General features: G+C 36.3%; 1 protein-coding gene and 1 non-coding gene across 8 annotated transcripts in view; one reads left to right on the top strand and one right to left on the bottom strand.

Annotated features, from left to right (window-relative positions):
• The window catches only part of FAM126B (family with sequence similarity 126 member B), a 77,515-nt gene that overhangs the window by 8,060 nt on the left and 44,384 nt on the right, over positions 1–25,071 (top strand). For 6 of the 7 annotated variants that reach the window (XM_038585328.1, XM_038585325.1, XM_038585329.1 and 3 more), the window contains 3 exons: positions 16,532–16,631; positions 20,272–20,352; positions 21,049–21,150. In XM_038585328.1, coding sequence (XP_038441256.1) covers positions 20,302–20,352; positions 21,049–21,150 — 153 coding nt within the window. In that variant the 5' untranslated portion in view covers positions 16,532–16,631; positions 20,272–20,301. Of the gene's footprint in view, positions 1–16,531; positions 16,632–20,271; positions 20,353–21,048; positions 21,151–21,892; positions 21,949–25,071 lie in introns of those variants that run through there. The other variant, XM_038585330.1, reaches the window with a different exon arrangement.
• Positions 3,676–3,777, bottom strand: LOC119867979. The gene has a single exon (XR_005385475.1). It is a non-coding gene; the product is annotated as a U6 spliceosomal RNA (small nuclear RNA).

The following is a 25,071-nucleotide window of genomic DNA, read 5'->3' as shown; positions in this document are numbered from 1 at the left end:
ATTTATTCATGAGAGACAGAGAGGCAAAAATAGAGGAGAGGGAGAAGCAGGCTTCCTGCAGGGAACCCGATGCGGGACTCAAGCCCAGGACTCCAGAATCACAACCTGAGCTGAAGGCAGACGCTCAACTACTGAGCCACCCAGGTGCCCCATAGGGCAGGTTTAAAATAATTATGATAATCTGTATAATATATGGGAATTCAACCTTATTTGATTGTTATACATACAACAATAAATATTAACTTAAAACTTGAAGGAGGTTATTCTGTAGAAAGGTCACTTTTTTTTAAAAAATTTGAACAGCTTTTAAATAGCTGATTTAACATCTTTCATCAAAATGTTTTTTCCTAATCTCTTATTTTCATGTAATTTGGTCTTGCCAGTCACAGTTTTATAAGTCACATTACTTTTCTAGAACATAACTCCCAAATGTTGGCAAGAAATTACTATATTATGAAATCTTGTCACTGTACCAAACTACTATAAACATCCCTCCAACTGAACTATAATGGTGCCTGTACCTTCACAGAGTACAGGTTTTTTGTTTAGTCTTGCTTCCTACTCTACTCTGCTCAGTGGAAATGTCTTATATTTTATTATCATCATTAAATTGAAGCATAACTGAGATGGCTGTTGGCATCTTAGACCACAGATTTGTTGCTGGAGTCTCTTTTTCACCTTAGCAGTAAGGAATTGTGTTTGGCTGCTAGAAAGAGAGATAAAGAACCATTGCTTAAACAAGATAGTAGTTCATGTCTTTGTCTTGTGGGGTAAAAATCAGAAATTGGAAGTCTAGGATTGTTAGAGCAACTGGATAGAGTTGTCAAGGATGCAGGCTCCTCCTTTCTTTTCCTTATGCCATTTTTAGCACTTTAGGCTTCCATTCTCAAGATCACAGAATGGTTACTAGCTACCCAGCCATCACATCCAAGTTCTAGGCAAAGGGAAGGAAGAAGAAAGGCAAAGAACAAAAGGGGCACGCTTCTCATCTTTTAAGAAACCTTTCTAGAATTACCCACACAGTGTTTACCAGAACTTAATGATTTGGGCATATTTGGCTATAAGTGAGGTTCAGAAATAGTTGAGCATATAGGGTAGATCTGTAGCGGGAGGGGTAGGCATCCGTATTTGGGGGGAACTAGTAGTCTTTGCCATACGTCTCTTCTCTGCTGAGTCAGCTGCTGATTGCCCAGTTGTTGCTGCTAAGTTGTTCATTCAATAAACTTGAATTAATTGCTCTGTGCTAAGCTGGGTGGAGCTGGAAATGCAAACACAACTGAGGAATATTCCCTGCCCTGGAGAAGCTATGGTTTAATAATAGGACTAATCAACCTGTACACAGGTGTCTAGGAATTGAAAGTATTAAGTACTGTATTCTAGGGATCCCTGGGTGGCGCAGCGGTTTAGCGCCTGCCTTTGGCCCAGGGCGCGATCCTGGAGACCCGGGATCGAATCCCACGTCAGGCTCCCGGTGCATGGAGCCTGCTTCTCCCTCTGCCTATGTCTCTGCCTCTCTCTCTCTCTCTCTCTCTCTGTGTGTGTGACTATCATAAAAAAAAAAAAAGTACTGTATTCTATTAGGACTAGTTACCACTGTGTTTCTGCCTACTGCATCAATTTACAAGAGGCTTAAGATGGATAGGGAGAGGCGATTGCTTTGAAAGAGCAATATCCGTGGAAAGAAATCAGTTGTGCTCTGCTTCCTAAGGAGAAGGAATGAAGGCTGTTTTCCTTCCCTGAAGGCTAGAGAAAGAGGTGTCCTAAAAGAATCACTCTTGATGTTTTGTGTGCTTTTAAGAAGAGAGACTATTGTTGTAAACAGTTTTTTTTTTTTTTTTCCAGCATGGGCAGAAGCTGTTTAACCAGAGATATTGTGACATGAAGTAATGAGTATAAATGATATTTTGATGTCTAGACACTGTGAATTTTTTGTTTCACTGTTTTGCTTACATTTGTAATCAAATTAAATGATAAATTTTAGTTAGAGATTAATAAAAAGAATGATATGGGGCACCTATGTGGCTCAGTTGGTTAAGCGTCATGACTCTGTTTTGGCTCAGGTCATGATCTTCTGGTGGTGAGATCAAGCCCTATGTTGGCATTCATGCTCAGATTGGAGTCTGCTTGAAGATTCTTTCTCTCTGCCCCTCCCCTCACTCGCACATACTCTCCCTCTAAAACAAATAAATATATCTTAAAAAATAAATAGGAATGATATAATTTTCTTCCCATCAATTGCACAGGTTCCAGGGGGTCTGTGGACTCTAGGTTGAGAATTTGTGAATGAAGGAGGAAGAAAGGGTTTCAAATGGATACCAGATTGTATGTTAAGAAAGGCTTTAAAGAGGAAGTGACTTTTGATCTGAGTCTTAAGAGTAGATGGTTAGGCTAGAGGGTAGTTGACAGGCATTCTCGAGAGGAGAGAATAGCTTAAGAAAATGCATGGAGGTATGAAATAGCCTGACATGTCATGGAATTGTAGGTAAACATTGATGAGAGACTTCTGTGTTCAGCCAAGGTATAATTTCTGTTCCTACCGATTGAGCCATTTTGTTCATGAGCATAGTGAGCAAGTGCTAGTGATAGCCTCTTTGTAGCCAGTTCTTAAATATGTACCTCTGATCATTCTTTTCAGGCATGATGAACAATCAGATACAACCACCTGTAAATCTGCCTACTGAGAGGATTTCCCTTTTCTCCTGTGTTGCAGGGCCACCTCTATGTAGGGGTAATGCTGGTATTTCATATTGGAGCCATGTGAATTTTTCTTTCTTTGATCATGAGGAACTCTGCAAATTCTTAGATTAAAGGAATGTTGACATTTAGTAGAAGTGTGTACCATGGGTGTTTGAGCCATTTGTTTTTAAGGTTTATTTGTGCTTTCAGGGCTGCACTAACCTTATGTATAACCTTTTATAGTCAGGATCAGCTACTTATGTAGTGCTAATAATACCTGATCTTCAAATAATGGCTTAAAATTTAAAAAAAAATTTGTTTTTTCTCCTGTAAAATGTTACAAGTTTGGGTAACTGCAGATGCGTAGTTATTGCATCTTTATGTTTTTTTCTGCTTCTGTTATCATAGTGGCAAGAGAAAAACAGGAGATTGCATACTGGCAGTTAAATGCTTCCACAGGAATCATTTCTGCTCATTGGTCAAACAAGTCAATGAGGTCACATCTGACTTTAAAGAAGGTAGAGAGCTATCATCTCATGTGCCCAAAGGATAGGAAAAGCTAATATTTGGTACAGTATCACTTCCATTTAATGATGGAACACTGCTAGCACATTCAGCTTTATGGCTTGGTAGGTTAGAACACCCAGTTGTTAAGAGTTGATCAGGTCACATAGTCATTTTGGTGCCCTGTGGTTCTCTATCAGAACCCAAAAGCCAAGCAAGGAACTCTTTCTCAACAGTAGTATAATCATCTACAGAAGACGGCATAGCTTTATTCTAAGCAGTGATTCTCAGGGCTCCTGAGTGGGTTAGTTGTTTAAGTGACTGCCTCTTGATTTTGGCTCTGGTCATAATCTCAGGGTCATGGGATTGAGCCCCATGTTAGGCTCTGCACTCAGCACAGAGTCTGCTCAGGATTCTTTTGCTACCTCTCCATGCTCCAATAGGGCATGTGACTTTTTTTCTTTAAAAGTCTATTTTCACCATGAAATTATGTTTAAAAATATGGAACGCTTCACGAATTTGCGTGTCATCCTTGCACAGGGGCCATGCTAATCTCTGTATCGTTCCACTTTTAGTGTATGTGTTGCCAAAGCAAGCCCGGCATGTGACTCTTGATCTCAGGGTTGTGAGTTTGAGCCTCATGTTGAATGTAGAGATTACTTCAAAATAAAATCTCCTACCTCAAATAAAATCTTAAAAAAATAAATATGTTTAGAATAGTGTGCCACATCTAATAAATGCCACATAAGTATCAGCTAATAATACCAGTAATAATACAAAATCTTTATGGAGAAAATATAAGTGGGTATGTTTTTAACCTTAGCATCGGGAAGGAGTTCATTAAAAAACAAAAAGCATAATACTATAAAGAAAGAAAGAGATTGACAGATGTGACTAGCTGTTTTCTTAATTTGTAAATCTAAATTTTAAAGATAAGCTCCTTTGTAATACATTAGATTGTATTTAAAATTAGAAATAGTACATCTGTTTTCTAGTACTATTTAAAAAGGAATAATGGGGCAGCCCCGGTGGCCCAACCGTTTAGCGCTGCCTTCAATCCAGGGCATGATCCTGGGGACCTTGGATCGAATCCCATGTTGGGCTCCCTGCATGGAGCCTGCTTCTCCCTCTGCCTGTGTCTCTGCTTCTCTCTCTCTGTGCCTCTCATGAATAAATAAATAAAATCTTAAAAAAAAAATAAAAAGGAATAATGGTTACAATAAGAAGAAGGGAAGAAATATTTAGGCACTTAGATGCTCACCCCTACTCCATCCCTTTTTATTCAATTTCCTGCTTACTCTTTTTCCTAATTGTAGTTCTAGATTATAGTTTAAAATGATTTATTGAAGAGGCACCTGAGTGGCTCAGTCTGTTAAGCATCTAACTCTTGATTTCAGCTCGGGTCATGATCTCAGGGTTGTGAGATTGAGTTCTGTGTTAGGCTCCCATGCTGGACGTACAGCCTGCTTAAGATTTTCTTTCCCTCTCCTCCTGCCTCTCTCTTAAAATGATTAACTCAAATATTTTTTGCCTTCAGGAAGAGCTTCTTCTGAACTTTGTCAGTTAACTAGGTAAAGAAGAGAATTATTTAGAGCTAAGAATGCTACCAAACCCAGATGCTACTGCTTTCCTGGACTCTTTAAATACCAGCTACTTAAAACATTTATTTGGTATTTGAAAAATTTATTCTAAAACTCAGTGTAATTTCCTGGAATAAATTGTATTTAAAGTATGCCCATCTTTAGCATCCAGAATATAGTCTCTAAGTATTATTTCCTGCTGAAAGGGACAAGGGTTTTTTGGGGAAATGTTTGATCCTAAGTCTAGGGCAAAAACTGTGCAGGATGAGCCTGGAACTTCTTGGCTTATCAGGAAGTTAGATGTCTATCATCATTTACTAGGTTTATGTCAAAAGGGCTTTGGAGCTGTGTTGGGGCTCCCATGACCTCTCCCAAGTTTCATGATTTGTTAGAATCACTAATAAGTCATTATATTCAGTTATACTTTATTACAGTGAAATGATAAATATCATCAAAAGGAAAAGCATATAAGGTGAAATCTGGAGGAAACCAGGTGCAAGCTTGCAAGAGTCCTCTCCCTGTGGAGTTGAATAGGATGTGCTTAATTCCTCCAGTGATGAGTTGTGACATGTGTAAGATGTCTGCTAGGGAAGATCTCTTGAGCCTAGACGTTCAGGGTTTTTATTGAGGGGTCAGTCATACAGACCATAGTTACTGAAGTTTCAGATCTCCTAAAGGAAAGCTGATTTTACCATAGTCACATTGTTTATACAGACTACCTAAACAGACTAGTACAGTTTGATTCAAGTCCCCAAGAATGCAAAACGCTTTTATCAGAATGTTTCAAGAGCTCATTTTCCAGGAGCCAGCTATTAGGAGTTGAATGTATTGCCCAAAAAAATTAATGTTAAAGTCCTGACCCCCATTCCCTCAGAATTTGACCCTGTTTGGAAATAGGATCATTGCAAATGTAATTAGATAAGATTAAATCATAGTGGAGGAGGCTGGACCTTTAATCGAATATGACTGGTGTCCTTACAAAAAGAGGAGACACAGGCACAGTAAGAAGAAAGCCATGCGACAACTGAGGTAGCAGTTGGAGTAATGAGTCTACAAGCCAAGGAATACCAAGAATTGCTGGCAACTCCAAAACTTGAAAAGGCAAGGAAGGATTCTCTGCAAGTTTCAGAGGAAGTATGGTCCTGCTGATATCTTGATTTTAGGTTTCTTCTAGCCCATCAGAACTGTGAGATAATAAATTTCTGCTGTTGTACAATGTGCAGTTTATGTGTTATGGTACTGTGTGTTATGGCAGCCCTAGGAAAGTAATACACTAGCCGATGGCACAATAACAGACCCTTCTTGGGAATGTGCAAAGTTTGAACAACCCAGACTTGCTGGGTTAACTGTTGCCTTCATTGGAGCCAAGCATGGAAAACCTTCCACGGGCAAAGATGGGACAATTTGAGAATTAGTAAGAATAGTAATTATAGTGGGTTGAAATATATCCAGTATATTTAGCCCATGAGTTTATAATGATACTTAAAGCAAAACTAATTCACTACTAGTAGAGGATGCTAGCTAGCCAAATCATTTTGGAAACTGGTGAATAAAAGGAAAAAAGTTAAGCATTTATTCCATTTTTCCTATAAAAATGCTGTTACAAAGTAATCAAATACTAGAGAAAGAGAAGTTTCTCTTTATAGAAGTATTCCATAAATGAATAATTAAACTAATTAAATGAAGAAAGAATAATAGGATTAGTTAATTAATTATAACTACCTGGTAATCCCTAAAAATCCTTAAGCATTGATCACCAGCAGCTGCATGACAACCAGACGTTATGAACCTTCAGACAGAAGCACGCAATATGAACAGTCTTCCCCCTAGAAAAATAAACCTGATCTGGTCAAACTGCTGTATCCAACCACAATTTTATAAGAACTACAGAAGGTAGGGACACTTGAGTGGCTCAGTCAGTTAAGTGTGTCTGCCTTTAGCTCAGGTCATGATCCCCCAGGGTCCTGAGATTGAGCCCTATATCAGGCTCCTTGCTCAGCCAGGAGTCTGCTTCTTTCTCTCCCTCTGCTGCTTCCCCTGCTTGTGTTCTCTCTCTCTCTCTCTCTCTCTCTCAAATAAATAACAAAATCTTAAAAAAAAAAAAAAAAAAAAGGATGACAGAAGGCAGCAGAATATATTAAATCATCATAAGGGTGCTGTCAGCAAAATCCAGATTTGTGGAAAATGGTAAATAACTTTCTTCAACAAATAATTTACAAGATACACATACACACACCTATAGATTAAAAGAAATTTAAGAGACATCATTCAGTCTTTTTTGTATACTGATTATATTAAGGAATTATTTTAAAATTTCTTAGATGTAATATTATGGTTACGTCTTTTTGAAAGGTCTCATATTTATATTATATAATATATTTATGTTACATGTAGAGAAAAATCCTATGTGATGAAATTATATTGGACTATTTCTGAAGGATTTAGTATTTTATTCATTCTCCTTTGGAATAAATGACTTGCTGTTTTCTGGAAGTGGAAACGTAACAAGACTGGGAAAGAGATTGCAGGTAAACAGAAAAATTAGTTACCTGTATATTATCTTGATTATGTTTTGCCCAAATAACCCCCCACATATAAAGCCATTAATTTAAGTTTTCATATTCTTTCTCTACTATATTCTTTGCACTTTTGCCTCTCATTTCTGAGACCAGATTTCATATCATTAACATATCTCCTTCCATGAAATCTGAAGTTGTTTCCTGGAGCTGTCTAGTAAGATCTAATTTGTTTAAAAAAAAAAAAAAAAAAAAGGATCCCTGGGTGGCGCCGCCATTTGGCGCCTGCCTTTGGCCCAGGGCGCGGTCCTGGAGACCCGGGATCGAGTCCCACATCGGGCTCCCGGTGCAGGGAGCCTGCTTCTCCCTCTGCCTGTGTCTCTGTCTCTCTCTCTCTCTATCATGAATAAATAAACAAAATCCTTTAAAAAAAAAAAAAAAAAAAGACAACCTCCCCGCCCCCAAAAAACCAAAAACCTTCAACCATACATTCAAATTATTTTTTTTTTAAGATTTTATTTATTTATTCATGAGAGGCACAGAAAGAAGAGAGAGGGAGGCAGAGACACAGGCAGAGGCAGAAGCAGGCTCCATGCAGGGAGCCCATGTGGGACTCGATCTCAGGTCTCCAGGATCATGCCCTGGGCCCAAGGCAGGTACTAAACCGCTGAGCCACCCAGGGATCCCCCCATACATTCAAATTAGCACATATTCAAAATCATTTTCAGTAGTTTGTTGTGTGTCAAGATGTGGATCTTACTGAGTTCATCCACGCAGGAGTTTGTTGAGATTCTTAGATGTGTAGGTTCACACATGTGAAGGTTCATTTTTAGATGTGTTGATCTTTTTCATCAAATTTGGGAAATTTTAGGCCATTAATTCTTCGACTACTATTTCTGTCCCTTTCTTTCTCCTCTGTTTGGGAAGCCCCATTGTGCTTTTGTGTAAGTGCGATGCTATCCCACGAATCTGTAGGCCTCTATTCATTTTACTCCATTCTTTTTTTGTGTGTGTGTTCCTCAGATTAGATAATCCCAATTGATTTATCTTCAAATTCACTGATTCTTTTATCTGCCAGCTCAAATCTAATGTGCCCCTCTAGAGATTCATTTGTTTCAGCTATTGTACTTTTCAACTTCAGATTTGTTTTTTTATTAAAAATGGTCTCTATGTTCTCTAATTGGAGAGAGATCATTCTTTTACTTTCATTTAGTTCCTTAGATATGGTTCTTTTATCTTTGAATGTATTTGAACGAGGTGACTTAAAATCTTTGCTGAGTAAGTCTAATATTTGGGATTTTTCAGGGATGGTTCTGTTTACTCTTTTTTTCCCATATGGCTTTTTCATTTTTCATGTAATTTTGTTGATATTTCAGAAATTCTTCCTGATTGCTAGAGGTCTCTGTCCTATATCTTACTTGTTGAAAGGAAATACATCTCTTCTGCAGGTGATGCTTTTTTACTCTTTCTTTGGCTCCTGTGTATTCAAAGGAGCCTCTAGCTTCTTTCTGTGGTCAGCCTCTCTCACAGTGTTCTCTCTCTCTTTCACATAACCCATCTCTGATCCATGGTTAGCATTTTTGCAGTCTTCATGGACACACTCTGGGAGTGCTCATTCCAGCATATCAGTAAGCCCTTTTCACTCTGACATCCTGGAGTCATTGGCGAGCCCATTTCTTGCCCTTTAGATTTCTTAAATGTGAGTTGCACCAGTCTAATGTATCCTTCCAGCTGCTGATGACATATATCAAGATCTCTGAGTAATAGCTCTGAAGTTCCTTCTTTTTTGAACATGGTTCAAGAGGTAGTACTGTCGCCTGTATTTACTCCTTGGGGAAGGATATGACACATGACATTTCAGTGACCCTTTCTAAAAAGTACTCTCCAGTACAGTTCTTTAGTAACTAACTTCTAAATACTTTTGTACTTTGGCTGAAGGATTAAGATGTGTGGAAATGGGTTGAAACTATCTCCCTTGCAAATACTGCATTGACTCTCTCACATCTCATTGTCTTTTGATTTTAGTAATGTATCTAGGTGGTGGTTTGTTTCAATGGGAGGGTATTCATCCTGCTTAAATTCTCTGAGCTTCTTGGATCTGTGGTTTGATGTCTTTCAAAAATTCCCAGCCATTTTCTTTAGTGTTTTTTATTCTATTTTCTCTCTTTCTGAGACTTCAAATAAAACTGTTTTAAACAATTTGATACTGCCCCACAGCTCTTGGATTATCTGTAAATATTTCTGTACTCCTTTATTTCTCTTTGTGTTTCAAGCTTAATAATTTCTTTTGACTTTTTTTTTAAGTTTATTGATTCCTTCCTAAACTGTTGAAATCTGATAGGCTTGGAAAAGGAATTATTTGGCTCATTGTTATTGTTGTTGTTTTTCCCCTCTAGCATTTCCATTTGATTTTTTTCTTGTAGTTTCCATTACTGTATTGTAATTACTTATCTACTCATGCTTGTTGTCCAACTTTTTAATAGACTCTTTATTTTTTTTAAGATTTTATTTATTTATTTATGAGAGACACAGGCAGAGAAAGAAGCAGGCCCATGCAGGAGGCCTGATGTGGGACTCAATCCCGGGTCTCCAGGATCAGGCCCTGGGCTGGAGGCAGTACTAAACCTCTGAGCCACCTGGGCTGCCCTAGAGTCTTTAATATAATATAGTTATGCTGAAGTGTGCCTTTCTGGTAATTCTGAAATGTGGGTTATTTCTTAGTCTGGTCCTGTTGATTGCTTTATATCTTGGCTGAAGGTGGTTGTTTTGTGTCTTGAAATTTTTTCTTGAATGCCAGATATTTTGTGTAGAACGGTAGAGACGATTAAGTTGTATTTATGCCAAAAAATGAGCACATTTCTGTCTGGCCGTTAGTGTGTGGGGGGTGGAAGGGAGGGATGGTTTAGACAGCCTACTCGGGAGTTGAGCTGGGTTTGGGTGTGTTGCTACTATCATTACCTTCGCTGTACTTCACACTTCAAAGTTTTCTAATGGTAGGTTGGTTTGCTTTGTGTTAGGGTGAGGATTTAGTTCTCAGAGAGATTTCCTCAGTGTTCATGCTTTCCCTCAGCTTTCAACCATCCCTGTCTACCTGTAACACAGGAGTCTGGTCTTACATTTGACAGGGGCAGGGAGGTTTTTTATATTGCAAATTACATTTTTAAAATAGAGAAATATTCACATTATTTACTTCTTCTCGAGGAAGGTTTGATAAAATGTTTCTTTCAAGAAATTTGTCCATGTTGGGGCTCCTGGGTGGCTCAGATAATTAAGAGTCTGCCTTTGGCTCAGGTTATAATCTCCATGTTTTGGGATTGAGCCCCACCTAGAGCTCCCAGCTCAGCACAAAATCTGCTTCTCACTCTCCCTGTGCATCTTCCTCTACCTGTCTCTGTTTCTTTCTCTCTCTCAAATGAATTAAAAAAAAAAAAATTGTCCATGTCAACTAAATTGTTAAGTGTATTGGCATAAAGTGTTTTATAAGATTCCTTTATTTCTCTTAATATCTGTAGAAAATAAGAAATTAATAAAAATCACGTGTTTATCTTTGTAATTACTGTTTATGATTCTCTTCAATCCTTTGTATAAATCCATATTTCTATTTGGTTTCCTTCTCTCCAAAGGGCTTTCTTTAAAGGGCCTTTTTTTTTTCTTTCAAAGGGCATTTTTTATAGCACTTTTATGTGTCTAAAGGTCTGTCTTTTGCCTTTGTTTTTGAGAAATATTTTTGCTTTATAGAATTCTTGGTTGATAGGTATTTTTTTCTTTTAGTACTTTATTTTAAGATTTTATCTATTTATTCATGAGAGACAGAGAGGCAGAGACACAGGCAGACAGAGAAGCAGGCTCCATGCAGGGAGTCCCATGTGGGACTGGATCCCCAGGACTCCAGAATCACACCCTGGGCTGAAGGCAGTTGCTCAACTGCTGTACCACCCAGGCGTCCCAGTTTTGAGCAGTTTAATTTTAACATGCTTTGTTGCAGTTTTCTTCATATGTCTTGTGCTTGGGTTTCATTGAACTTCTTGGAACTGTAGGGTAATAGTTTTCATCTAATTTAGGAATTTTTTTCACCATGTTCTTCAAAACATTTTTTTTAGTCCTCTCTTCTATCTTTTCTCCTTTGAGGAATCCAGTTACACATATTGTAGGCTGCTTGAAAATGTCCCATAACTTACTGGTGCTTTGTTTTAATTCTCTTTTCCCTGTGTTTCATTTTGACTGGTTTCTGTTGCTGTGTCTTCAAGTTCACTAATATTTTTTTTTTTTTTGCAGTGTCTAATGTGCCATTTTCCCCATTCAGTGTAATTTTTATCTCATGTTACAACTTTTCTTTCTAAAATTTTGGTTTAAGCCTTTTTAAAAACATCTTCTATAATCCTGCTTAATGGTTTGAATATTATTTATAATTACTGTTTTAGAGTCTTTGCTTGTTGTAACATCACATAATTTGGGCTCAGTTTTGATTGATTTTTCTCTTCATTTTAGATCTTGTTTCCTTTTTCTTTGTGTTTTATTGGATGATTGATACTATGAGTTTTACTTTGGGGTGTTCTGGATATTTTTGTATTGCTATAAGTATTTTTGAGCACTCTGGGATGTCAAATTATTGGAAAACAGTTTGATTCTTCCATTTTGATTATAAAATTTATTAAGTACTGGAACTGTGTTCAGTAAAGAGCTACTTGTTCCCCATTATTTAGAAAGGAACCTCTTAAGATGTATTTTACCTGATTTTTAATCTGGTTTGTGAGAATAGTGCCATTTCCAGCCCTGCATGAATTTTAGGCACTGCTGCTTCTAATTCTTTAGGCATTTCTTTCCTGGCTTCTTCCCTTTCCCTGGCTGTCACACACATATGCTGAGCACTTTTCTGACTACAAGAGGAGAACCTTCTACAGATCTCCAGAGTTCTTTGTGCTGCTCTTTCCTTTCTTACTCTGTCCTGCAAACTCACTAATATCTTGGTCTGTCTGGATTCTTATCCTCTGCCTCTTTAACTCACGGTTCTACCTGCTTTTCCCTTCCTTGCTGCAGCCTGGAAACTCTCTCAAGGAAGGAAATTGGGCAATTTCATTGTTCTTCATTATCTGTGCCCAGTGTCTTGAAAACCTATGTTTTCTAATCCTTTCATCCCGTTTTTGATTACTTCAGGCAAGAGAGTAAATTTAGTTTCTATTACTCTTTCTTTTTTTCCTTCGGGAACTTTGACAATGCATATTTTGGTCCACTTGTTAGCAGATGGGTCTCTTAAGCTCTGTTCACTTTTTTCAGTCTTTTTGTGTTTTTCATCCGTGATAATTTTTATTTTATTTTACTTTATTTTATTTTTAATGAGGCTCCATGCCCCACACAGCGCTTGAACTCATGACCCTGGGATCAAGACCAGAGCTAAGAGCAAGAGTCCGACCAGCAGAGCCACCTGGGCTTCCCATATTTAAAAAAAAAATATATATATATATATATTTATTTATTTATATTTATATTTATATTTATATTTATATTTATATTTAAATTTTATTTAACATACAGTGCAAAATTGGTTTCAGGAGTAGAATTCAGTGATTTTTCACTTATATACAACACCCAGTGCTTGTTACAAGTGCCCTCTTTAATACCCATCAACCATCTAGCTGATCCTCCACCCACCTCCTTCCAAACCATCAGTTTGTTCTCTGTCGTTAAGAATCTCTTATGGTTTGTTTCCCTCTCTCTTCTCCCTTTTTTCTTTTCCCCTTCCCATATGTTCATCTGTTTTCTTACTTAAATTCCACTTCTGAGTGAGATCATATGGTATTTGTCTTTCTCTGGCTTATTTCACTTAGCATAATACACTCTGGCTCCATCATACATGATAATTTTCATTGTTCTGAAAGTTTGCTTCATTTCTTCCTCTCACTCAAGTCTGCTTTTGAGTCCCAGTAGTTAATTTTTCATTTCCGTTATTGTATTTTTCAGCTTCAGAATTTATTTTCAGTTTTGTTTTAGTTTTTCTCTTTATATTTCCATTTTGTTCATACCTCATTTTCTTGACTTTCTCCACATACTCCTTTATTTCCTTAAATATCTTTAAGACAGTTGTTTTAAAGTTTATGTCTAATATATCTGGCACCAGATCTTTTTCAGGGATGGTTTCTGTTGATTTCTTTTTCCTTTGAATGGATTGCATTTTCCTTTTTCTTCATATACTTTTTGATTTTTGCTGTTGAATGCTGGACATTTGAATATAACAATATGGAACTCTGGAAATCAGATTTTTGCCCTTCCCTAGGTTTGCTGTTATTTGTTTTTGTTTTCACTTTGACTCTTGTTATAAGCTGTCTCTGTATCAAGGGTCGGCCTAGGATGTAAACTGCATCTTTTTCTGTGCATATGGTGGGCATGCATGGTCACTTTCTATTTTTCCCTGCATATGCAGTTGTTTTTGTTCTTTTGTTCTAGTCTTCAGTGTCTGGCTTCCAAAAGGAGAAAAAGAAAAATGGAGGGGGAAGATGGGCACAGTCCTGTCAAATCCCCTGGAAATCACTTCAGTGGGAGGGGTGAGGCTTGCAACAGTGAGGAGAGATGGAACAGCAGTGGTTGGCATCTCTTTTTCTGTACCTCCATGATCAGAAGCAGCAGTTAGCGATCAGAGCACACATCTCTGATATTGGACAGAGTCCTATTTGCCCTCTCTGGCTCCTGCAACCTGGTATAGGAACATGTGCTCTGCTGCTTGCCCTGTGGTTTGGCGTAGGGAATGGGCAGCTGTTGCTGTGCTGAGCCGATCAAAATTAGTCACAATTAAAATTAAAATCCAGAAGTCTTTCCATGGAAGTTGCAAGCATTCAATAGACTTCAGAATTCCAAAAACAGATTCTGCAAGTATAAGTGTTGTCTAGATGTTGATAGATTCCTGGTGCTCTCTGTTCTGCTATCTTCCCCCAAATCTCCACCTACATTTTTAAAGGATGTTTTGCTGGATATTTAGAGAATAGTTACTATATTCTAGATTGGCAGTTACATTCTTTTGTCCTTTTAACTGTCATTCTGTTATGTCCTGGCTTCTTTTGTTTCTGTTGAGAAATTTGCTGTCAGTCATACTGTTTCTTTGAAGGTCCCCTGATTTTTTTCTATGAATTTTCTCTTCCTTTACTCCTTCCTTTGATAACTTGATTATAATATCTCAGGTATGGTTTTCTTTGAGTATATTCTGCTTGGAGTTGGCAGATTATCTTGAATCTCTGAATTGATTTCTTTCATCAGTTTTGTTAAAACTCTGTTATTCTCTCATTGAATATTGCTTATATCTCTTTCTCTTGTCTGGGACCTTGGTTACATGTATATTAGACATTTTGAGCATGTCTTCCATTTCTCTTAAACTTCTCCAACTCTTTCCGCTTTTTCCCTACCTTCTACTCTTCCTTCTGTCTTCTTTCCTACTTTCTATCTCTAGCTATAATTTGGTATTTCTTATTGACTTAGTCTTCTAATCCTATAGTCTGCTGTGTCCAATTTGCCATAACCAAAATACTGAAATCTTAATTTCATATATTGTATTTTTCAGTTCTAGAATGTACATTTAATTATTTTTATAGATCCTAATTCATTGGTGAAATTTTCCATTTTACCAATTTTGTCCATTTTTTCCTATGGTTTCTTTAGTATGTTACTCAGAATTATTTAAAATTATTGTCCTTGTGTGTGAACTCTCTTACTGGATCATTTGTGGATCTGACTCTTTCTAGTTTTCTCTTCATTATTGGTCATATATTTGTCACTCAGCATATTTAGGAATTTTTTATTGTGTGCCAGACCTTATGTATGAAAAAAACCATAGTCTCCGGACAGTGGTACCTTCCTGACAAGGTTCCCATATTCTTTCTGTTGCTCAGATGACTTCTTTCTTCCAGTTTATCAGGAGTTCATGTGTTAAAGTTTAATAGAACTGTTCGTATCCTTTGCCCTGTTGGGATTTTTTTCTTTTCTTTCTTTCTTAAATTGAGAACCTAGTGAGTATCTGTTTTGTTAACCATGAAAGATTGTTGGAGACTCATCTCTACAGAGATTCCCAGTAGAGCTATCGAGTCTGCTTACTTACAGTGCTTCGAAATCTGACAAGGTACAAAGAGAGAATTTCTTTGGGGCACCTGGCTGGCTCAGTTGGTAGAGCATGCGACTCTTGATCTTCAGAGTTGTGAGCTTGAGCCCCATGTTGGGTGTAGAGATTACTTAAAAATAAAATTAAAAAGAGAGTGAGTTCATTGATGTCAGATGTCCCTTTCCAAAGTATGAGCAGCTCCTTATGTATCTTTCAAGAGGTATTCTATTAGTCCTCTTCAAGTTTTTTCACCCACTGCAGAACTTATGAAATGAAAATCTCATGTGATAGTAGCTTAGAGCAAAAAAGTCAGTTGCTGTGGTTGTATTAGGAGGCCCTAAGACATCTTCAGTTTGAAGAACATCAGAGACCTTGCAATAATGATATAACTTAACTCCAAGAGAATTTTGTTGTATTATTTGTATTTTAAAATCACATTTTGTTAATGAAAATATTTTAAGATGTTAATTTTGGGGGGTTTTAGGTTTTAAAGTTGTGATACAGTTTTGAATCAAAGTGGTAGAGCATAATGTGGTCAACAACTACTTGAATATAGTTTTCAGTTTATGAGGACAGTATACTTTTAACAAATTGAAAAGAATTCTCTCTGATCAAAAAAGCTTTTAATACGTTTTGTACCAAAAATTCAAGGAATAGCATTTTCTGTGTTCTTTTTAAAAGTGATAAAATTTTCAGTTCTGTGGACCTAATCCAAAAGGATTTTATAGCCATTGATACTTCTTATTTAAGCTTGATGTTATACTGCATATTGAAATTTTAATGATTGTTTGCATGTGTGTGTATGAGAATGACATCACTGTAACATGTTCGAAAAGTTGGATTCATAGAATTTTTGACTGATAAGGACTTAATTTTATAGATTATTCAGGTGAAGCTCCAGAATATTTAAGTTACCTACTCAAGGTCTTACAGATAATTAGTGGGAAATTTGAAACCAGAACTGAGGCTTCCTTTCTCCAAATCTAATGTTTTTAAAATCGGGTTTGATAATGGTAGACAAATATATGCTGGTTATTATAGAAATTTTTTTAATACCTAATTATTTTTTAAAAATAGATAAGTTGTGGTATAAATGTTTTATTGAAGTTCTTTTTATTACATTCTTAAGATTATTATATCAGCATTTCACAGTTTTTAATTTTTATTTTTTATAGAGCTGGAAAATATTTAAGTCTCAACAAATGAATTCCACACTTGAACTTTGCCGCATTCCTGTGCCACCTCCTCCTTTAGAAAACTGATCTTAGAACAGAGGTAAGATGATGGAATTTAACTTTTTAAATTTAAGAATGAATTTTCCATACAATTAGACATGTTAGAATTTTTGGTTATCTTTGGTGGGTAGCTTCTATTTATTTAGCAGTTTTACCTAAGAGACTTAAAATAATCACATCTTAATGATTGCATTTGAGTTTTACTTTTGTTTTTTTTTGTTGTCGTTATTTTAAAGGTTTTATTTATTTACTCATAAAACACAGAGAGAGAGGCAGAGACATAGGCAGAGGGAGAAGCAGGCTCCCTGTGGGGAGCCCAGCGCGGGACTTGATCTCAGGACCCTGGTATTATGACCTGAGCCAAAGGCAGATGCTCAACCACTGAGCCACCCAGGTGCCCATGAGTTTTACTCTTGAAAGTATTTTCTTCTTAATAGTTGTGCCTTTAACCTTGTTGCCTAGTCTTTACAGTTACTGAATAATTGAATGTACTCAGCATAATCATATTATGTAGCTAGACTGAGATTAGTGCTGTCCAATAGAATTTCTGTGATGATGTCCATGATCTGTATCTGTGTTCTCCAGTATGGGAGACAATAGTCGCATGTAGCTACTAAGCCCTTGAAATGTAGCTAGTGCAAGTAAGGAATTAAATCTTTAAATTTTATTTTATTTTAATTAAATTTAAATACCCATATGTAGCTAGTGATACCATACTGAATGGTGCAGCCTTAGGTTTTTTTCCTTAGAGAAATTAGTATTTACAATAACCACACATCTTGAATGCTTAAATTTCTGAATTATATCTTGAAATATTTTCATAGTTGTTGGCCTTGTTTGAAAATTTGCAGTAGCAAAACCAGTTTTTACTCTTTCATATGTTTTCCTGATAAATGTATAGCTTTGTTTATCCAATAATTTTGGTCTACTGGAAACCCTTGAGAGCAGTTTTCATTGTTTTTCTCATTGATGTGTTAATTTATTTAATTAAAAAAAACCCTTGAGAAAAATTAAATGAGATGAAAATAGGCAAACCATAAGAGACACTGAACTCTAGGAAACATACTGAGGGTTGCTAGAGGAGAAATGAGTAGGAGGATGGGGTAACTGGGTGATGAGTGGTAAGAAGGGCACTGGGTGTTATGCGCAACTGATGAATCACTAAATTCTACCCCAGTAACTAATAATACAGTATATGTTAACTAAATTGAATTTAAATAAAGAATTTAAAAAAACCTCTGGCATAGGTTCTTACATTATTCCCCTTTTATAAATGAGGAATTGAATTAGGCCATAAATCAGTAAAAGTTAATAATAATATAATAACTAATAAATTAACTTTCCCACATATATAGCTTGTAGGTCATGGAATTAGAATTCAAACTCAGGCAGCCTAGAGCCCATACTCTTAATATTAGGCTCTACTGCCTCTTATAATCTTATTCTCTATAAATTGGTAATTTCCAAAAAAAAAAAAAAAAATACATGTTAATGTCAGCTAAGACACAATTTCTATCTATGTAGGCATTGGAAAGCTTATTGTACTCAGATGGATACGGTGAGTTTATTTACTGGCAAGTAGTTATTGACTTCAAGATCATGTTCCAGCAGTTTATTATTTTGTTCATTATTTTGTATTCAGGGCTTGCTAATAAAAGTTGCTATTACCATGGTCACCAAAAAGATAATTATTTTTGTGATTTTTTTTTTTTTTACTTTGTTAAATACTGAGAGGCAGTGTGGCCTGAGTTGAACTATATGTTGGGATAGCAGCTTGATTTTTGCTTTTAAGATTTTAATTTTTTTAATTTTTTAAATTAAAATTTTTAATTTTAATCTTTAATTTTTAATCTTTTAAGATTTTTAATTTTTTTAAAAAGTAATCTAGGCCTAGCATGGGGCTCAAACTTGTGACCCTGAGATCAAGAGTCACATGTTCTACTGACCAAACCAGGTACCACTTGATTTTTGCCTTTTTTTTTTTTTTTTTAATATTTTATTCATTTACTCATGAGAGACACACACAGAGAGAGGGGGCAGAGACACAGGCAGAGGGAGAAGCAGACTCCATGCAGGGAGCCTGATGTGGGACTAGATCCCGGGACTCCAGGATCACACCCTGAGCCAAAGGCAGACGCTCACCACTGAGCTACCCAGGCATCCCTGATTTTTGCTTTTTAATATAGTTTTTATATCCCAGGTAATGGGATGGGCATAATATATAGTAGGAAAAAATCTTAGGAATTATATATTGTATAGTTAAATAAAAAGAAAACTTATAGTACATTTATCACTATGCTCACAGCTGTCTCTAGATACTAAGATACTGAGAATAGCAGAAATCTATATTTATAAAATTTTTTGTAATCTGTAGTAATCTGTTTTCAAATAAAGGTGCTAAAATATATTTTTAGAATTTTAGATGTAGTAAGTAATTTATCCTTGTAGAAAACTGAAACCCAGAGAGTTTAAGTGAATTGCCCAAGGTCACCTAAGCAGTGTGGTTTATCGATTCAACAAATACACATAAATACCTGTCATAAATCCAGATACCATTGTATGCTTGGTAGCTTTGAGTGCATAGTGAACACTCAAATGTGAGCAAACCAGAAGTGGACTGTTTTCATGTAACTCACGTCTGGTGGGGAAGATAGACAATAAGTAATAAGGTCTAAGAATTTGCAAGGTACAAAATGCAAAGCACTAGGAAGGAAATGAACCATGTTTGTGGGAATGTAAAATACTAAAGCGAGAAAGGGATGCTATTTAAAGTGGTCAAGACAGGCCTGCTGAGAATAAGAGGACTGAAAAAAGCCAGCTCTTTAAATATCACACAATCTAAATATCTATACAGAATCCCTGGGGTGAAGGGGTGCATGAAGCTATGGGAAAACAGAAAGGAGATTATGGCCAGGACATAGAAAGCTGTGAGGGGAGTAGTATGAGCTATAAGAAAGGAGCCAAGGTACATTTTTCAACTGTTGTTTTTAGAATAGTCATTAAATTAAAATCTGAGTTCTGCTATTTAAACTATGTTACCTTGTTTGGGTCATTTGACCTCTTTACACTTTAATTTTCTTATCTGTTATTGGAGAATAATAGAGGCTATATTATAGTATATAGTATCAGGAAAATTAAGTATATAATTCTTGTAGCAAACATTTTATAGTAGTTTCTTTGTTATAAGATCTAAGTATGGGACACCTGAGTGATTCAGTTGGATAAGCGTCTGCCTTCAGCTCCGGTCATAATCCTAGTCAGGCTCCCCGCCCCACAGGGAGTCTGCTTTCCCTCTGCTCCTCCCCTCCACTCATTCTCTCTCTCTCTCTCAAATAAATAAATAAAATCTTAAAAGAAAAAAAATAGGGCACCTGAGTGGTTCATTCAGTTGGGCATCTGCCTTTGGCTTGGGTCATGATCCCCACTGAGCACTGCATCAGTCTCCATGCCCAGTGGGGAGAGCCTGCTTCTCCCTCTCCCTCTTCCCCTGGCTAGTGCTCTCTCACACATTCCCATCAAATAAATAAAAATAAAATCTTTAAATATATATATATATATGTGTGTGTGTGTGTGTGTATGTATGTATGTAAGTCTTCTTATCTTACAAGATGCCCATCATTTACCTTTGGTAGTTTAAATGCATAATACTATCCTCATGTTCAGTGTTTTTTTTCTTGCAGAGATAAAAAAGAAATAGAGTGTAGAAGAAGATGCTGGGATCTGAACGTGGTGTTGTGGAAGAATGGTTATCAGAATTCAAGGTAAATTGGGTTGGGATAAGAATGTGTCCTAGGGCTCTATATGTCAGTAATTGAAACAGGAATATATGTTCTATGGAGAAACTGAAATAAGTGAAAATGACAAAATATGAAATAATGTATTTTTATATTTGTGACTCTTTAAAAAGGCATTAGGTAATAATGACTAGAAAGTAATATGTAAAAATGAAAATATTTGTTAAGATTGATGAGGGGGTATGTGAGTTTTTAAATACATTCCATAAAAGAGGAGAAGCTTCCAAGCTTTAATAAGGCACAGACATAGGATTTGTGCCTTATATTTTTATTTCCTGTAATTAAAAATCACCCATTGATTTGATTTAAAACTACATAATTTCTGAGTACCATAGAAATAAATGTTCTATGAACATTAAATGCAAGAATTAAACTATATCCTATACTTATTTTTTTAGAGTAGATTAGTTTAAGGTGACCCATTTCAGCAAATCTTGGTATAATGTATGATTTCTAATCATTTTTCATGGCTGAGTAGTTTGAAGAACTGTATACTATAACATTCTGGCTTTTGTTTTATTAACTCTCATGGTTATTTCTTGTATTATTTTTATTTTTCTTAGTTGACTCTATCACAAATCTTTTCAAGAAGGACTCAGGTAAAATAAATTTCCTGACTTCCAAATATTAAGTTTGCTTTGATTTCCTTTGATGTTTTTTTAGGCATTACCTGACACTCAGATCACCAATTATGCAGCAACTTTACACCGGAAAAAAACCCTGGTACCAGCTCTCTATAAAGTCATTCAGGATTCGAATAATGAGGTAGGAAGGTTCATAAGAAAAATAATTTCAACGTAGTGAGATGAAATAATGTGTACTAAAACACGTATGTAAGTTTTGTAGTTTTCCCTCCTCTTTTTTTTTTTTTTTTTAATTCTTCTCATGGGACTGGAAAACTTTCTTTCTGCCATGTTTCATTCCGGTAGTTGCTTTGGCTTTCCCTTTGCCCTCCCTCTTACTATTTTAAATATTTTGATCAGATTTGTTTCTGTTGAGGACTATATGTTTTGATTCTTGATTTGAGAGACCATCATCTCAATAGATTACTTACTTAATTTGAGACTTTTCTTTGTTTCCTGTTTGGAATGTTTCCTTTTTTGGAATCCAGATTTTAGCCAAACACTGATTCAGATTTTTTTAAGTATTGTTTACAGTTATCCTATTGACAATATAGAACTATGTATATTACTGTAATCTGTGAACTCAAATGGGTGACTTGAAATGATGCTGCTAGTAAATTTAGCTTGAAATGATTGGAGGAGAAAGCGCTATTTAGCATGAATAGTCAAGATCAGTAAACTTAAAAGTTTCCTGTTACTCAACTTTGTGATAGAAGGGGGGAAACTGCAGCTGTTGAATCTATATGTTAACTTATGCAAAATACACACATTATCTTTCCATTAACACAATAGTATGACATACAGTTTTATCACCACTGGATTCATGTATGCTTTAAAATGAAAATGGAAGGAACACACAGGAAAGTAGCTTCTTATCTTCCCAGATACAGCCTCCAAGAGTGCCTCTGCTGTGTACTGGAGTGAGTTTGAAGAAGTTCAGGTAATCATCTCCTAACCAGCAGCTTAATTTAAAGTGTATCTTAATTTTTGTCCTATCACTAAAAGCTTGCTTATTGACCTCTTTCTTTCCTGTCTCCTAAACTTAGATTGGCTCTCAGTTAGGCTTGCATCTGTTGCTATTTGTAGCAGCAATTGCAGGATTCATTTGCTTCTTTTTCTCTTGCTGTGTATTTATGAATGTTTTATAACTTTAGGTGTTGTTTTATGTATATATATATCTATCTATTCAAATCTTTTTTGGTTAGGAGTTTTCAAAATTCTGTTTGAATAATGAATGTGTGTATTCCTACCCCTTGTTTTGCATTGTTTTAACATTTAAGCTTTGCTTATTAAAATTTGTTTTATGCTTTCTCTTTAGATTGTAAGCTCTTCATGGGCAGTAGTCATATATTCTATATTTGTTACTTCCCTAGAATATATTTTGTCATGTACATAATGCACACTTAGTAAATATTGATAAGAATAGTGAAACACAAAATGACATTCTAAAATGCTGTCATTTTCATTAGAAGTCACAAGTATATAAAAAAGAATGCTTTCTTTTTTCTTTTATACTTTAGAAGCTATGACATTAAAAAAGTTATTCACATTACTTTATACTATAATACTTCTTAATACTCATGTATGAGACCTTATCATGGCTAGAAATGGGAAAATTACAGCGTGGGAGCTTCAGGCTCAGTAGAAGTCACTGTAATCATCCAGGTTCCCGAGCATATCTGTCTTTCCATATTTTCTTTTGTCAGATCATAAGGTTTTAACCATGTGGTCATATTTCAAAAATGCAGAATGTTTAGCACTATAACATCTCAAACCAATTCTGGACTTTAGTCCTAGAAGGAAACACCTTTTAGTCCTGATTTTATTATATTCTGAAACACAATCAACTGTTTTTATTTAGTTAACAGGAAATTATTTCAGAAAATTGTCACATGTCATATATAATATTAATTGAAACTTATGACAGTCTTACGAATGGTTTTGCTTTAAAGACTTTAAAAGTTCTTAAGAAAGTGTGTTTCCTAGTTTGGTATTAGATATTATGGCCAACCTGTACTGCAGCTGAAGTTTTACTCTCTAGACCAACGTATAGTGTAATTCTCATTTTCCTTGTTCCACATCCTTTGAACACTCTAGTAGTTCTTCCATTTCAAGGAGCCTTCCATCCAATCTATGAATCCTATCACTTTTTCATGATTTGATTCCCTTTTCTTCTTCCCTCACATATCTTGCTTCTCTTTTCACCCAGCTAAATTTTCATGGTATATCATAGTCTCTTTCCTTGCCTACATTCTTAGGTCCTTTGCTTCTCATTCCATTAGTTCTTATTCTTGAGGAAAATCTCAACACTGGATAAAACCCAGGTATTTGTCTTCTTTAGGCTTGTACCGCAGCAGCTGAAGATACTTGTAGAAATCAGCTGCAATAACAATTTTGTTGACTTTCTCCACTTTATATTTTATGTATTTATTTTTTGAGTAAAATAGAGGGAATCACTAACAGACTCCAGCTCAATAGGGAGCCTACATTGGGCAGATGCAGGGCTCATCTCACAACTCTGAGATCATGGCCAGCATGAGCCAAAATCAAGAGTTGGAGGCTTAACCAGCTGAGCCACCCAAGCACCCCTCCTTCTGCATTTAAAGTGAAGAAAGTCAGGGTGCCTGGGTGCTGGTTAAGCGTCTGACTCTTGATTTTAGCTCAGGTTGTGATCTCAGAGTCCTACAATTGAGCCCCAGATTGGGCTCCATGCTCGATGGGGAGTCTGCTTGAGGATTCTCTCTTTCTCTCTGCCCCTTCCCCAGCTCTCTCTCTCTCTCTCTCTCTCTCTCTAAAATAAATACATTAAAAAAAATGCAGGACTAAAAATCTCAAATATTCATATAATACCACCTTGCAGTCTTATTTTACTTTCTTGGTACACTGTCCCCACTGTGAATTTTATACCTTCTCTTTGTTCATCAGTCTTACCCACCTTTCTCTCATCTTCAGCTTGCTTTCTTTGTCATTAAAAAAGAAGATAATTGGGAGCTCTCTTATTTTCTCATTCATATCTACCACTCTACCAGCTTCTCCACCTATACTTTCCTGCCTTTTCTACTACGATGGATGAAGTGCCCCAGGTTATAGCAAAGGCAGTCTTCCACATAGGGCTAGATCACATCTTCTCAAAGATTGTTCCTGCAATTATATCTTCTCTTTCCTTCAACATTGATTTCTGATCAGAAGTTATTGGATTGCCAGCTATTCATCCCTCCCCTTTTTAAATAAAGCGGAGTAAAAATTTTGGCAACTCTGTATTTCCTTGCTGTGTTTAATTAATATATAGTCTCTTAAGTGCCATTGTGGTTCTTGCTACTGAGAAAGGGAAGTTAAAGTCTTTATAACAGAAACTTTTTTTTTTTTAAAGATTTTGTTTATTTATTCATGGGAGATACAGAGAGAGAGGCAGAGACACAGGCAGAAGGAGAAGCAGGTTCCATGCAGGGAGCCTGAAGAAACAAATTGTAATTGGGGCACCTGGCTGACTCAGTTGGTAGAGTGTGTGACTCTTTTTTTTTTTTTTTAAGATTTTATTTATTTATTCATAGACACACAGAGAGAGGCAGAGGGAGAGGGAGAAGCAGGCTCCATGCAGGGAGCCCGATGTGGGACTCGATCCCAGGTCTCCAGGATCACACCCCAGGCTGCAGGTGGCACCAAACCGCTGCACCACCGGGGCTGCCCGAGTGTGTGACTCTTAATCTCAAGGTCATGCGTTTGAGCCCCTTGTGTGGTGTAGAGCTTACTTAAAAATTAAAAAAAAATTATAATAAAATTTAGAGACAGCAATTTTGGAGTCCTTACTAAAGAGAAAAATAGATTTGAAACACAGGTATATATTTTTAACTAATACATTCATGACAGCAGCAATCTTTTTTTTAAAGTTTTGGTGGAATTCACCAGTGGAACCATTGGGTTCTAGGTTTTGTTTTTGTTTTTAAGATTTTATTTATTTATTCATGAGTGACACAGGGAGGGGCAGAGGGAGAGGCAGGCTCCCTGCAGGGAGCCTGATGTGGTACTCAATCTCAGGACCCTGGGATCATGACCTGAGGCCAAA

Source organism: Canis lupus, chromosome 37 (assembly GCF_011100685.1).
Source record: "Canis lupus familiaris isolate Mischka breed German Shepherd chromosome 37, alternate assembly UU_Cfam_GSD_1.0, whole genome shotgun sequence".
Classification (NCBI taxonomy): domain Eukaryota; kingdom Metazoa; phylum Chordata; class Mammalia; order Carnivora; family Canidae; genus Canis; species Canis lupus.
Note: the sequence above shows the minus strand (reverse complement) of the source record. Positions and strands in the feature narration are given on the sequence as shown.